This window comes from Tenrec ecaudatus, chromosome 2 (assembly GCF_050624435.1).
Source record: "Tenrec ecaudatus isolate mTenEca1 chromosome 2, mTenEca1.hap1, whole genome shotgun sequence".
In the NCBI taxonomy this organism is placed as follows: domain Eukaryota; kingdom Metazoa; phylum Chordata; class Mammalia; order Afrosoricida; family Tenrecidae; genus Tenrec; species Tenrec ecaudatus.
Window position 1 is genome coordinate 221,727,221 of NC_134531.1, and position 14,765 is coordinate 221,741,985.

General features: G+C 52.3%; 1 protein-coding gene across 1 annotated transcript in view; it reads right to left on the reverse strand.

Annotated features, from left to right (window-relative positions):
- Window positions 1-1,903: 1,903 nt before the first annotated feature.
- Window positions 1,904-14,765, reverse strand: part of LOC142440514 (intersectin-1-like) — a 34,456-nt gene continuing 21,594 nt past the window's right edge. The window contains exons 6-9 of the mRNA XM_075542922.1: window positions 13,774-13,856; window positions 13,440-13,523; window positions 12,870-13,043; window positions 1,904-3,815 (exon numbers count right to left, since the gene is read on the reverse strand). Of these exons, the coding sequence (XP_075399037.1) occupies window positions 3,667-3,815; window positions 12,870-13,043; window positions 13,440-13,523; window positions 13,774-13,856 (490 nt within the window). The 3' untranslated portion in view covers window positions 1,904-3,666. The remainder of the gene's footprint in view (window positions 3,816-12,869; window positions 13,044-13,439; window positions 13,524-13,773; window positions 13,857-14,765) is intronic.

The window sequence follows — 14,765 nt, forward strand, 5'->3', positions numbered from 1 at the left end:
GGGGGAGAAGGGGCTGAGGGGAGAGAAAGATGAGGCTGCCTGCTCCTTTAAAGACTTACAGTCACAGAAGCTCCAGGTAGGGCCGCTGTGAGTAGGAATCAGCTTGATGGCAGTGTGCTTGGATTTGGGGGCTAGTGTCCCAGAAAGGAGCCCCAGGGGTGCAGAGGGTTAAGCGCTCAGCTGCCAGCCAGAGGCTCCTTAGAAGACATTCCCGGTGACCTGCCTCTGTACGGATCACAGCCGTTGACAGCCCCAGGGGGCAGTACCACACGGCAGCCCACAGGGCCACCCCAACTTGGAGTCAACTCTAAGGCAACCAGCAGGTGTCTGCCATCGAGTGCTCAGCTCGCCCCCCAAAAGACACGAGGGTCTAAGACACGGGAGGGGCAGAATCAGTCAAATCCAAACCTACTATTTTCAGTGGCTGTTCTTAAAGTTATTACACCCCCAATAATCTCTTCTTTCTTCTGCATTGACAAGGCCCAACCAAATAGGTCGTAGACATAGGGAGGTCTTTCCTCCTTATAAAAGGTGTCAGCAAATACCTTCCATGAGCTTCCCCGTCCATGTAAAACCAGAAGGAGCCTGGTCCATTCCACGCTGATCGCCAGCCCTGACAGACCCTCAGGTGTCCCTGCTCCATGCTTGCCCAGGGAAGTTCCCGCTGGGCCTTAGAAGGCACCCAATTTCCCTGACTCTGCTCCTCTCCCCCACCCCCACCCCCACCCCCGGAGGATAACTGGGGTTCCGCTACCAGGTCCCTGAGACAAGACAAACGATGAGGGGTTAACTAACTCAGAACTACTCAACCAGACGCAGCAAGTTACCTTCCTAAACGGAGACCATGTTCAGAAAGCACAGAAAAACAACTGCTCACCCCCACAGCTCTCTCTTCCACCATCACCAGTCAACCAGGGCCTGGCCTCGGCTTCCCAAATGCTCCTGGTGACCCCAGCCCAGAAAGGTCCCTCTCCCTGAGTCAGGCCAGCCTCCATCAAAGGGAGCTACTTCTTCCAGGCCCAGGTGGTCCCAGTGAGCTTGACCCTGGGAGATGATGCTGTCCACCTGCTAGAGGTGTTTCTGAGGGAGAGGGGTATAGATCGTCCCTGAAGGAATGCTGGTCTATGACGAAGGCCCAGCGGAGGTGCCTGTGCCCTCAGAGTGCCCAGGACACTTCCCTGGGGCTGCAGCAGGATCGGGGCAGGGGCAGGGATGCCCCTTCTTGAGCTAGTCAGTGAGTGTGGGGCGAATGAGAGGAGCGCTGAGTATCTGCGGGGCTACGCCAGGAGGCAGAGGTCTCACGACATCTTGGTGCAGCAGACAGAGTGCTAGTACAGTTCACTGCTAGGATGCTTGTCCCACGTGGTCAAGGACACACAAGAGCGATGGAATAGAGGTCAGCGGGTCCAAGGCTCTACGCGATAATCACATTTCCTCTACCCTCCACCCACACGATTCGGGAATCACCGCTGGACTAGGGGGCCAACTAACTCAGCCCTGCGCACGGCCAGCCCCACTGCAAGTTACGCCAGCACCCCCCACTCGGCACAAGAGATCCCTAAGACGCTTGGTATCGTCCACGGGCGGAACGACCGACGGTTTGCTCCTCTCCGGCTACATTCATTCAGATCGTGGGCATCTGTGGCCACGGTGCCCTACCTTCGTGCTCAGTGACACCCCACACGCCAGGAAATGCAACGAAGAGCAGAGAGAACAGAAAGACAGGGGTGGGGGTCACGGCGAGCCAGTACCTCCCCATTTACACATTTTCACTCTCTCCCCACCCCCACCGCCCCCCGCCCAGCGCACTGCCCTCTCCTTTATAAACATACTGGATGTGCTGGGCTGCTTATGGGAAACAGGAAAGCAGGAAGGACACATCTGCATATAGTTTAATCCCAAACCATCTAAACAGCATCAAGAAAGGGGGAAACGTGTGGGTCTGTGAAGTGGAGGGTGCCCGCCTGACGGGGAGCGTGGTCAGGAACCTATTCCATGAAGGGGTTTAACTAAAGGGTCCACCTCCTGGTCGCCCAAAATACTTGAGTGTATGGTCCTGGATACAAAACTCTACGCTACCTTCAATAAATAAATAATAAAGCCTTCCGCAAAAGTATGAAATGTAAACTTGGCTGTCCCTCCAGCGTACGCTGTTGAAAACTGCTGGCAACGTGACGGGGCTCTCTGACAGGGGACTCAGAACAGTTGGCATTCTGTTCCTGGAGGTGGGGGCAGAGGGTTGGAGGCTCTGCCACCATGCCGACACGACCCCTGTAAAGCGCTTCTGCCACCCGAGTGAATGCTAAGGACCTACCATCACAGAGAACATGACCAGGCACGGAAACCGCCCCCGGACCAAGGGCACATGCAGAGGATATTTTAGGGACACGAGCTGGGACGGTGAAGACATCACCATGGGAACAAACCACAGCCCACTGTTCGTGAGTGCATCCAGGCATTGTCTAAGTTCGGCCTGTCTCCTGGCATCCAAGGGGAAGAAAGCCGAGACCCCACACCAAACAGCCTGGCCCATGGGCAGACCAAGGAACGAGGCAGTCTGGAGTCCTCCTCTCTAGACTCTGGAGCGCCGAAGGTCCCTTCCCCCCCAACAGAAGGAACCTCCTGCTCGTCTTCCCACCTCCAGATGGGCTTGCCAGTCCTTCTCCTGTCCACACCCGGGAGGAGCTGCCTGGATTGAGGACAGACCTTTCTGGAAGCGCTCCAGATGCGCGCTCTGGGCGTTTCTCCTGGCAGTCGCGATCTGGTCCTCTCAAGCACAGAACGGGCTCCCAGATGGTTACTCACAATGGTTCTTGTCAGAACATCACCAGGTCCCCGGGCTGAGAGAGGATTTTCCAGCATGATTGGCAGCCGTGACCCACTGGGGTTGTCAACGAGGAGCCTTTCTGGTGGCCTGCCATGGGCTAACCCTGGCAGAGCAGAGCTCGGTAGATAATGTGCTTCCTTAGCCTTCATCTTCCAGGAGTGCTGGCGGTCCGACTGTCACCCACTCGCGTCCCCGTGCGTGCCCACTGGCATCTGTTCCTACAGAGCCTAGAGGCGAGTGGACCGGCTCTCCTCCCACCGCACACCTGCTGGGATTTTCCTTGGACCACATCTTCCAAGGGCTGGCTTGGTGCTTGATCAGGAGGCCCAGGGCAGTATTTCAGATAAGGGCCCACAGAGCCTTTGGGGGGAGGGGGGCCTGAAGCAATATCAGGGCTGTCATGATTGGGTTTTCAACACACCAAGGAGCCGACAAGAGGCGGGTGGAGGTAAGAAACTGGAACGTGCCATGAGGGCTTCACAAACAGAGGCAGGACATTTATAAATATTTACAACCAGACCCATGCCTCAGGGCTGGCGCCGGGTTAGCTTCCCACCCAAACCTAGTGGGGGCTATGGGAGATCAGAGACCCCACAACCCGTGGTGGGCTGTGGACAAAAGAAAGCAGAATGGTTTGGGGTTTTGGGGGGCGGGCGGGGAATGGAAATCGTTTGGGGGGTAAAGATTGTCGAGAACTATTCCTAGAAGCCTGGTAGTCCCGTCTTCGCTGTCCCGTTACCCTGTGGCTGAACACCGACCAGTGGTTTCTGGGAAAAGGAACATGATTTCCAGACAGCACCTGCTGTCTGCAGCCGGAACTCCCCCGAGCCCCACCCCCCTCAGGGCTCATCAAACAGCTGCAGGTCCAGGCGGACCACAATCTCCCCTGTGGGCACCTCGTGGAGCAGGAGACACTTGGTAACCGGTCCCTTAGAGCCCTGGTCTTTCTTGATGTCAGCCACGCGAATCTCAGTCCGACCCAAGAAATCTGAAACGAAAACAAACAAGGTCCTCATCAGACGGGGATTGCCTTTGGCTCCACCGCATGAGCTAGGCCTGTTGGGGATCTCCCAAGGGTGTGAGTCCCTTCCGCTTCTTCCAGAGAGAACCTTAGTTGGTTTACAAGGAAGCGGGTGCTGAGACGATGGGGCGTGAGTTTTCAATAGCACGGAAGGGAGGATGGAGGAGAGCCAGCGTGAGGCTGAACCGTCAAGGCGCCTGCTCCCGTGGCCCTGCACAGGACTGTAACTGCTTTCAGAGGGACCACAAGGCGGGGCGTCTTGTCAGCCCCCAGCCTACATCAGACACGAGGTTTTGGAAAACCACCCAGGAGAAGGAAAACTCTAGAGGCTAAAATTGGACAGCAGTTTCTCTCCAAAGTTTTCATGGCAGGATGGGACGTGCTGTCAGACCCACCCTTTCTAGAAGAATCGAGGAGGACAAGCTAGGGCCGGTCCTTGTGGTGTCTGGGGACACACCAAAGAGCAGACCCTGGGCGTGGAGGCGATCGATCACATGTGAGCGGGGTGCTGAACAGCGCTGACTCAGCGTGTTTCCAAGAGTGAGTGTCAGCGTGATGGAATGATTCCATTCCCCCAGGAGATAGGCTGAAGTCCTGAAGTCCTCTCCCCCACACCTGTGAGTGTGGCCTGGTTTTCACATAAGGTGACCATGTGGTGATGATGTTAACATGAGGCCATACACAGACGGGGCTCTGTACGCATCCTATCAAACCAGAGGTCTCAAGGGTGAAGACAGAAGTCATCTAACTCACTGCCAGTGAGTCAGTTATGACTCATAGGGCCCCTCTTGAGGAGGGCTGTCTCTGTGGGTCTCTGAGACTGTACGTTTTTACGAGAGTGGAGCCTCATCTTTCTCGCATGGAGTACCTGGTGGTTTCGAAAGGCTGACCTTGATGTTAGCAGCCCAGTGCATAACCCACGAGATGCCACCAGGGCATCTAAAAGCCAGGGAATGCCGAGAGACGCCCGGGGCCTCTCTACCAGAAGGTGGGCGAGACAAAGAAGGAGCGTTTCCAGGACACAGAGAGAGAGAGCCCTTGGTTCTGGCAGCAGCCTGGATTTGGACTGCAGGCCTGTGTGGCGCTTAGATAATACGTGCCTGTTCTTTAAAGCTGTCCGCTCTGTGGTATTTTGTTATGGCAACCCATGGAGAGGAGACAGTCCATAAGTAATATATGCAAACATGTTGAGAAAATTACATGCGAATGAACCTCCGGGCCATTCATTCCTTTGCTTCCTCATGCAACAGTTGCTTGTTAGAGATTTACTATGAACCAGGAACTCATGTATTGGCAGTGGTAACCTTGTTTCGTGTTTCTCGTTAATATCTCTGGGAATTCTTTCTATTGGGTAATAAATGGACCAGGTCCAATAGGGTCCCCCGCCCCCAGGTCATGTCCACATAGATCCTATCGCTGTAACCTTACACGGAAATGGATCTTTTCCAGTGTCATCAAATTAAGATGAGGCCTTCCTGATTTGAGAAGAGGGAAATGTGAACCCAGAGACAGGGAAGATGGGAAGATAGGCAGTGAAGGCAGGTGCAGAGATCGGAGTTCTGTTACCACAACCAGGGACACCAAGGATCGCCAACAATGACCACAGGAAGCTACCAGGATCAGGGGAAGAATGTGGCTCTGCCTGCCCCTGGTTTCAGGCTTTTAGGTGGTGTAGTCACTACCATTGAGTTGATTCTGACTCACGGCGACCCTATAGGACAGGGTAGAACTGTCCCTGTGGGTTTCCCAGACTGTAACTATTGATGAGAATAGAAAAAGCCTCAACTCTTTTCCCAATAAGCTGGTAGTTTTGAACTTCTGACTTTGTATTTAGCAGTCCAATACAGAACTGCCACACCACCAGGGAACCATCGGGGACCATCAGGGAACCACCAGGGCTTAGATGACCAGAGACGCTGGATTAAATGAAGAAGAATATGGCATCAGGATCAGAGGAAGGCTTAGCAGTGTGTAACATGCAGATGGTACAACCTTGTTGACTGAGGTGAGGACTTGAAGCTCTTGCTGATGAAGATCAAGGACTGCAGCCTTCGGTGTGGATTACACCTCGTTGAAAAGAAAACCACACCTGGGGTGAGGGCCAGGTAATATGCCAGGGACCAGATCAAATGCAGGGCTACACATGGTAGACAACTAAAAAGGAGGTGGGGAAAATATAAAGAAATGGGTAAAAAAAAAAAGAAATGGGTAGTGGGGGCACAGGGCACCCAAGGAAAAGTTATTGTTTATATCTCCACAGGGAAAGAGGGACCAGACTTCAACCCAGACTTCAACCCAGTGTTCTAAGATGTGAATGCAACATGCCAGCGTGGAGTAGGGAACCAGTGGAGAGGTCTGGGGGCCGGCCCCAATCCCAACTACTAAGTGGACAGCTGCCCCTCTCCCCAGAAGAATTTATTTCAAAAGACAGCATTGAATCTGCAGCTCCGGGAGAGGGACATATCTGATCAGAGCACATGGGTGCTGATGAAGGGGGAGGAGGAGAGAGTGGCCTTGAGGAAGATGATCCCAATTAGAGCAGCCAGTCCTCAGAGAGGACCACATGGCCAGCCCCACATGAGACATTACGTCCCTCACTGACCCATAGCTCTCCAGAGGACAACACTGGAGACACCGTGTGGGAATTTCACCTGATCTGATCCTGCCACACTGAGGCAAAACACTAAGGGGGTGCAACAGAACAGCTAGGGAATGGGAGCGGCAAAGTCCCCAGGGAATGCTAAAAGTGGACTTTGGGACAGGGCATGGTGCACCAACACATTGAACTGGAAAAAATTCCTAAAGACCAATAAATGATCCTTGAACTAACTACAAGCTTTTCTTTCTTGTTATGTTTTGTTTTGGTGTTTTTGTCATTGGTTTGTTGTTGTTGTTTTGTTGTATATTGTTGCTTGGTTTTGCTCCGTCTTGTTTTTGTGCATGTTATTATCTCTGCAGGTCTGTCTAAGTAAGATAGGCTGGATGAACAATCTGGAGGAGAAAACAATGGGACGGACAGTTCCTGGGGGATATGGGAGAGGGGGAGGTGGGGGGAAAGGAAGTGGTATTAACAAACCCAGGGACAAGGGAACAACAAGTGATCCAATTGGTGGTGAGGAGGGTGTGGGAGGCCTAGTAGGGCATGATCAAGGGTAATGTAAGCTAGAGGAATTGCTGAAACCCTGGTGAGGACTGAGCATGATAGTGGGACCGGAGGGAAGTCAAAGGAAATAGAGGAAGGAGCTGGGAGGCAGAGGGCATTTATAGAGGTCTAGATAAAGACATGTATATATGCAAAAATGTTTATATATGAGGATGGGGAAATAGATCTATGTGCATATATTTATAGGTTTAGTATTAAAGTAGCAGAAGGACATTGGGCCTCCACTCAAGTACTCCCTCAATGCAGAATACTTTCTTCTATTAAATTGGCATTCTATGATGCTCACCTTCCCAACACAACCACTGAAGACAAAGAGGGTGAATAAGCAAATGTGGTGAAGAAAGCTGATGGTGCCCGGCTATCAAAAGATATAGCATCTGGGGTCTTAAAGGCTTGGAGGTAAACAAGCGGCCATCTAGCTCAGAAGCAACAAAGCCCACATGGAAGAAGCCTACCAGCCTGTGTGATCATGAGGTGTCGAAGAGATGAGGTATCAGGTATCAAGAAACAACAAAATCATATCATTGTGAATGAGTGGGAGTGCCAAGTGGGGACCTATCTGTAGGCAACTGGACACCCCCTTACAGAAGGGTCTCGGGAAGGAGACGAGCCAGACAAGGTGCGATGTAGCAATGATGAAAAATACCACTTTCTTCTAGTTCCTAAATGCGTCCTCCCCCCCTCCACTATCATGATCCCAATTCTACCTTGCAAGTCTGGCTAGACCAGAGGATGTACACTGGTACAGAAAGGAACCAGAAACACCAGGAATCCAGGGCAGATGATTCCTTCAGGACCAGTGGTGTGAGTATCTATACTGGGATCATAGAGGGAGGGTTGGTTGGAAAGGGGAACCAATTACAAGGATCTACATGTGACCTCCTCCCTGGGGGACGGACAAAAGAAAAGTGGGTGAAGGGAGATGTCGGACAGTGAGAGATAGGACAAAATAATAATTTATAAATGTTCAAGGGCTCATGAAGGAGTGGGGAGCGGGGAGGGAGGGGAAAAATGAGGAGCTGATGCCAGGGGCTTAAGTGGAGAGCAAAGAGGGCAATGAATGTACAAATGTGCTTTACACAGTTGATGTATGTATGGATAGTGATAAGAGTTGTATGAGCCCCTAATAAAACTATTTTTAAAATAAATAAATTGACAAGAAAAAAAAAGAAAGAAAAGAAAACCACAATCCTCACAACTGGATCAATAATTAACTAAATGGAAACAAGATTGAAGTTGTCAAGGATTTTGCCTTGCTTGGCTCCACAATCAGTGCTCATGGAAGCAGCAGTCAAGAGGTCCAACCACACGTTGCCTTAGGTGAATCTGCCGCACAGACCTCTTTAAAGTGTTGAAAGGCAGGGATGTCACTTTGAGGACTACAGTGCACATGACCCAAGCCGTGGTGTTGTCAAACTTCCTGTGCGTGTGAAAGACATTGAATAAGGAAGACTGAAGAAGAACAGATGAATTTGAAGTCTGGGCTATTGAAGAATGTAGGAAGCACCATGACCTGCCAAAAGAACAACTCTGTCTTGGAAGAAGTACAGCCAGAATGTTCCTTAGAGGCAACAGGGGTGAGATGTGTGTCAGGTACTTTGGACATGTCAGGACAGACCATTCCCCGGAGAAGGCCATCATGTTTGGTAAATTGGAGGGTCAGTGCCAAAGAGGAAGGCCCTGGACAAGGTGTATTGGCATAGCAGTTGCAGCAGTAGGCTTAAACACGAGAACACTTGCAAGGCCAGCCGAGAAAGGGGCAGTCTCAGCCTCAGGGACTTGCCTGATGGAAACGGGGGCACTAGGGCCCCATGGTCCTGAGTCATATCCTGACTGCTTGGTAGGAGGGTCCTGAACCAATCTCATAAATGATTCTAATCTTCAGTAGTGTACCTCTCCCAGTCATGGTCCATTTCTGTCTCACCCTTCCCTGTGATGAAGGGATCCACCACCAATCATGATTGTGTGGTGAATTCCCTTTGTTTTCTTAGACCTTAGTTTCTAAGCAATAGGTTTTGGGGAAACTACAGTTTTCAATGGTCAAGGATTTCATCCTTCTTGGACCCACAATCAATGCTCATGGACGCAAGTTGTCATGAAATCAAGCGACACGCTGCATTGGGCAAATCAGCTGCACAAGATGCCTTTAGAGTTTCGGAGAGCAAAGACATCACTTTGAGGACTAAGGGGCACCTGATGTCAGAGGCATGTGAAAGTCGGACAGTGAGCGAGACAGGCCACAGGAGAATTGACACGTTTGAATTATGATGCCGATGAAGAATAGTAAAAGTACCATGAACCACCGGAGAACAGACAGCTCCATCCTGGGAGAAGACAGCCAGGATGCTTCTTATAAGAGGTGAGACCTGGTTCGTGTGCTTTAAACATATCAGAAGCAGCGATCAGACCCTGGTAAGGGCGAGGGGCGGTGAAAAGGAGGAAGACCACACGCGAGACGCATGGCTGCAACAATGGGCTCAAACAACACGGTGAGCATGGCGCAGCATCGCACAGTGTTGGGTGGAGTTGCTGTGAGCCTGAACAAACTCAGTGGCACCTGGCGACAGTGACGTACAGGGGGAGCCCCAGCTCCATCCTGGTCGATTCAGCCTCCACTGGTTCCTTCTCACCATTAACTGGCAATGTACAAAGGGGCTGCTGGCGACTGTGATTGGTCTGCTGCCAATCCCGAAGCTGTGACAGTTTCCTTTGTGTGCTGTGTCCTGTGTCAGCCTTCCGAACTGGGCCTCTATGACACATATTGAAATCTGGGCTTTCTGTGCTGACCCACTGAGAGCACCCCTTGAGGAAGGCATAGAGCTGTTCCCTCCCTGCGGTTCCTAGACTCGAACTCTTCACGGGAGCCGACAGACTCATCTTTCTCCTGGTGGGTGTGAGTTGCTGACCTTGGGACAAGTGACCCAACTTGTAACCATGACACCACTCGGGCTCCTTTGAAGGCACTCAGTCCAGGGTGATTTATTATTTCAGCCCAAGATGATTATCATTGTAAGACCTAAGTTTAATTCGCCCCAACTTGAGTTTCATAGAAATAATCTCTGATGGAAAAAAAAAAAACTCTGATGTCAGGACAATACTAGGAGTTGCCAGTCATACTTTAGAGGGAGTTGTCAGGGTGTCACGATGCTGTAAAAGAGAAATCTAACCTCCAAACTCCTTATTGTCCTAGAAGTTGACAACATGACCACTGTTAAGAACGGTGGTTAAGAACCACCAGAAACTGGGAGTCACACTGCTGTGGCTTCAAGGCCAAGCTCTAACATTGAACCAGTTGTGTGATTGACTTGGTGTCATGCCAGACCTACAATGATATCATTCATAAGAGTTAGAAGGTGGACAGGCGTTTACTCAGGAGAAAGGAGGATAACATTCTACAAGAGAGAGAAGTCGAGGAAGGCAAGGTAAGCCTTTGGGCTGTTCCAAACGTAGTATGAATTGTGGAATTCAAAATTGATTATCTGAAATGGTGGTCCCACCTAACTCCAGTAAAACGTTAAATATAGGTGTTGCCGTGCTGCTGGAAGCGATGCCACTGGTATTTCAACTAGCAGCAGGGCCACTAACCAACCACATTCCATTGGTTCGTCTTCAAAGCAGATTGCCAGTCCTTCCATCCTAGTCTGTCTTTGTCTGTACGCTCTGCTGAAACCTACCCACGATGGGTGACCCTGCTGCTATTTGAAATGCCATGGCATCGCTTCCAGTGGCAACATAAGCCACCACGGTCGGACAAACCGTGCTGCTAGGGCGATGGTCCTAACATGAATTGCACTCAAAGGAAGAAGAATATAAGCAATTTGATAATAATTCACCACGCCCGGGTGGAACCTGCACTTCGACCAAGAGACCATTGTGTGAACAGAAAGAGGGACACCGCATGGTTGAAAATCAGGACAGCTGAGTGTCAGGCTTGGGTCCTCTCACCGCACTTATTCAATCTGTGTGCCGAGCAACTCATCTGAGACCCTGGATTAACTGAAGAAGAACCCAGCTTCAGGATGGGAGGAAGCCTCATTAACAGCCTGCCTGTGCAGATAGCCCGAGATTACAACCGTTAGGATGGGTTATAATAACGTACAGGAGACACAAATCCTCCCAACTGAGCCCACAGCATCGTGATGAAGATAGAAAAGATGTTGTCAGGAACGTCATTTTACTTGGATCCACAATCAACCCCCATGCAAGTTGCAGTCAAGAAACCAAACCACGTATTACATTGGGCCAATCTGCTACAGACAGGCTCTTTAAAGTGATTTGAAAATTTCAAAACATCACCTAGAAGATGAAAGTGCCCCTGACCCAAGCCATGGTGTTTTCAGCCACCTTGTATGTGTGCTGTGGCTGGAGGTGGAATCAGGAAGACCAAAGAATCGGTACCTTTGGGAAGGTGTGCTGTTGTGGGAGTTAAACTTTAAGGTCAGTGGACGTTACCTAAAGGCACTGGCCCTCAATCAGGCGGCCCTCATCCAATCAGTTGGAGGCCTTGCCAGTACAAACCGCAGCTTCTGGGAGGAAAAAAGAAGGGAATTCTGTCTCAAACCCCCATCTCGTAACTCAGAAATTCTGCCTGAGGGTCCAATCAAAGCCTGGGGATTTTGGATTTTCCAGCCTTCACAACCACATAATGGATTTATGAAAGCAAAGCAATATCTGTCTGTCTAACTATCTGTCTTTCACAGCTGGAGATCCAGGTGGATAGAGCCGGGCCAACTCCAACTGACAGCAACGGCACGGACCACAACCCAGAAGGTTTCTCTGCATGGTCTTACGATTACCAGCGTGTGCCAGCCCGTCCCTGTAGCTCATGTGCCGGTCTGTATCACCAAGGGTCTCCTCGCTTCTGGGGCCCACCAAGCAAGGCGTCCTCCTCTAGCCAATCATTCCTTCTGATGAACTCGTTCCAGGCAAGAGAGCCAGACAAGACTCTGTTGTGACCTGTACAGTTGTCGTAGACCAATATGTGGAAGTAGAGCACAACGCCTTCCTTCTTAGCCTGTCTGGAAGTCGCACTATCTCCGCCATGGGTGACGATGGGGCTGTCAGCTACCGGGTTTCTAGCTCCGCAGCACTACGCAAGCAGCCACAGCCCAAGTCCAGCTTTGGAAACGCAGAGGGCAGTTAGACTCTGTCCTGTAAGGAGCTCTCATTGTATGGGGTTACACACGGTATAAGGTCAGCGGCGGGGACCCACCAGCCACTCCTGTAAAGGTTTACAGTCCTTGACACCCACAGGGGCAGTTCCTCCAGTCCTATAGGGGAGTCCTATGAGTCTGCGTGAACTCAATGGCAGTGGGTATGAATATGTACCTATCGGACTCGACAGCACACAACAGCGTGAGTCCGGGTATGTATATAACTATAATCTATTGGTTCCAGAACAAAGGCTGTAAGGACCTCTGGTGGCATAGTGGTTAGGAGCTGGGCCACGCTCTGAGAGATCAGCTGTTCGAAACCACCAGCCAGCCACTCCAAAGGAGAAAGACAGGGCTTTCTAGGCTGTCAAAGTTACAGCCTCCGACACTCACAGAGCCGTTCCCCTGTCCCATCTGGACACGGCGGGTGGGCATTGCCACGGTTAAGAACGAGCTGTGCTGACATTGTGGAGCTCTGTGGCCCCGGGAACCCCCTACTCTTGGAAAGCGTACCTCGGCTGCCTTTGCTCGGCCTAGGGGCGGCCCATTCAGTCCACATGCGTCCACACTCCTCCAGCATCCACGGAGGCCTCCCGTGGGGCATCGGAGCATCCTCTGCGCCAGGCTCCCCTCTCAGGGGGGAGGCCCAGCAGAGAACTTACACCCCAGGGCCCAGGGCTGGGCGCGGGCGCGCTCCGCACTCACCGTCTGGCGAGAACTGGTCCCTCTCAAAGACCGTGATGCAGAGCACTTCCTGTTCCAGGTCTCGGATGAAGAACTGGCAGTTGGAATTCCACTTGGGGTTGAGCGTGTCCTGGATGGTCTTGGTGATGTGGCACTGGGAGCCCATGGTCACCTCGCAGTACGGGTTACTCTTTCCTGGAGTGAACAGAGCCGGCTGGACTCCTGCTGCCCGAGGGCCCTCCAGAGTGCAGATGCCGGCCAGGGCTCAGGCCCCTTCCCCGCCTGCCCTCCCCTGCCCTGCGGAAGGGGCAGCCGGGCCTCTACAGGTCAGCCTCACAGGTAGGCCAAGGGCACATCATGACGGCCCGGCCTTCCCTGCCCCTTTTCTTAGCCGTCTCCTGTGTCACATCCACTGTCAAACGGCAGCCACTGGGAAGTCGGTGGCAAACGAGATGGGAAAGGATAAAGACCTGGGGGTTTCCCACGGGTGCTAGGAAAACCCAGGTGGGCAGGAAACGAACGAGGACGGGGCGAGCAGTTCCCTGTGCCACCAGGTGGGGGCGGTGCCGCAGTGGCTTCGCGGGGCCTCACCGTGCGACCGGCAGGGCTTCAACTCGATGCCTTCCACCACGTTCACCATCAGCCGGCCGATCCCTGTTGCCCTTTGGGAGCGGACTGTGGTGGCAGGAAAAACAACACCAAGTGTTCCGTTTGACCTTGGAGGCCTTGCCCGTCCGTAGGAATATCCCACCCCACTTCCCGCCCCTCGTTCTGCTCTTGCCTCCTTGCCCCTGGCACCTGCCTTCTCATCACCCCCACCTGCCCGCGCCCCCTCCAGCCCCAATCGGGCCTGGCAGCTCCCAGCTCTGCGGCTCCAGGCCCACCCGGCACCCTCGTGCCCAGCTTCGCGCGAGCCGTCCCTTACCCAGGTAGGCCTTCTCTCGTTTCTTTTTCTCCGTCTCGATGTAGAGTTCAGACGCAGCCTTGATTTTCTGCACCCAGGCAGTCCTTAGGAAGGAAAAGCGGGCACTGCCAAACAGAACTGGGGATCAAGGCGCCCGCCGTCTGGCCATGCGCCCTTTCCAGGCCTCCAGTTTCTTGGCTCGTTTGACTTTTAACCGCAAAGGCTCGGGAAAGGAAAGCTAGTTCCATGCCATGGGATGCTGACCGGGATTCCTACCACTGATAGAAAGGCATGAAGGGCAGTTTCTTCAAGGCACCCAAGACCTGTGTTTATGCCCCTGTGGAAGAAAACCCTCGGAAACGCTTGCTGGGCAGACCTATGGACCCGCCCACACACCTCCTTATTGAGAACTATCCAGTATTTACCTGAGCCAATAATAACGACAGGGGCATCCTTCTTGTGGAATCACCAAATGAAAAGGCAGGAAGCCATTTCCCGGGTACCAGTACCCTTTGAGTTGGTTCCGAGTCCTGGGGCCCCCTGTGTGTCAGGGTAGAACTGTGCTCCGTGGGGCTGTCAGGGGCTGAGTGTTCTGTAGCTGACTGCCAGGCCTTTACTCGGAGGCACTTGAGCCCCCAACCTGTTCGCTGCTGAACGTGGTAACAGTTTGCACCACCCAGTGACTCCTTTCCCAGCCAGGGAATGACGTTATGCAAAAATCAAGCACACACTAGGAGGGGCACTTAATCAAAGAGCATTTCTCCTTTTCTGAGGATCGAGCGCCCGTCAACTCGGGCTAATCTTTATTTTGTGTTTGATACCAATGCCTATGCCACATGCACCCCTCAGAAACATCATCTGTTTCACTTGGATGCAAGACTGAGTCTAGAAAGACACAATCCAGAATGCCCGGGCAGGTGAGGCGGATGGAGAGTTTGGGGTTCAGTTGTGGGATCAAGTCCCAAATTGCTTCTCGACAGATCCTGCCATGTGGGGGAGGCCTGGGTGTCCTG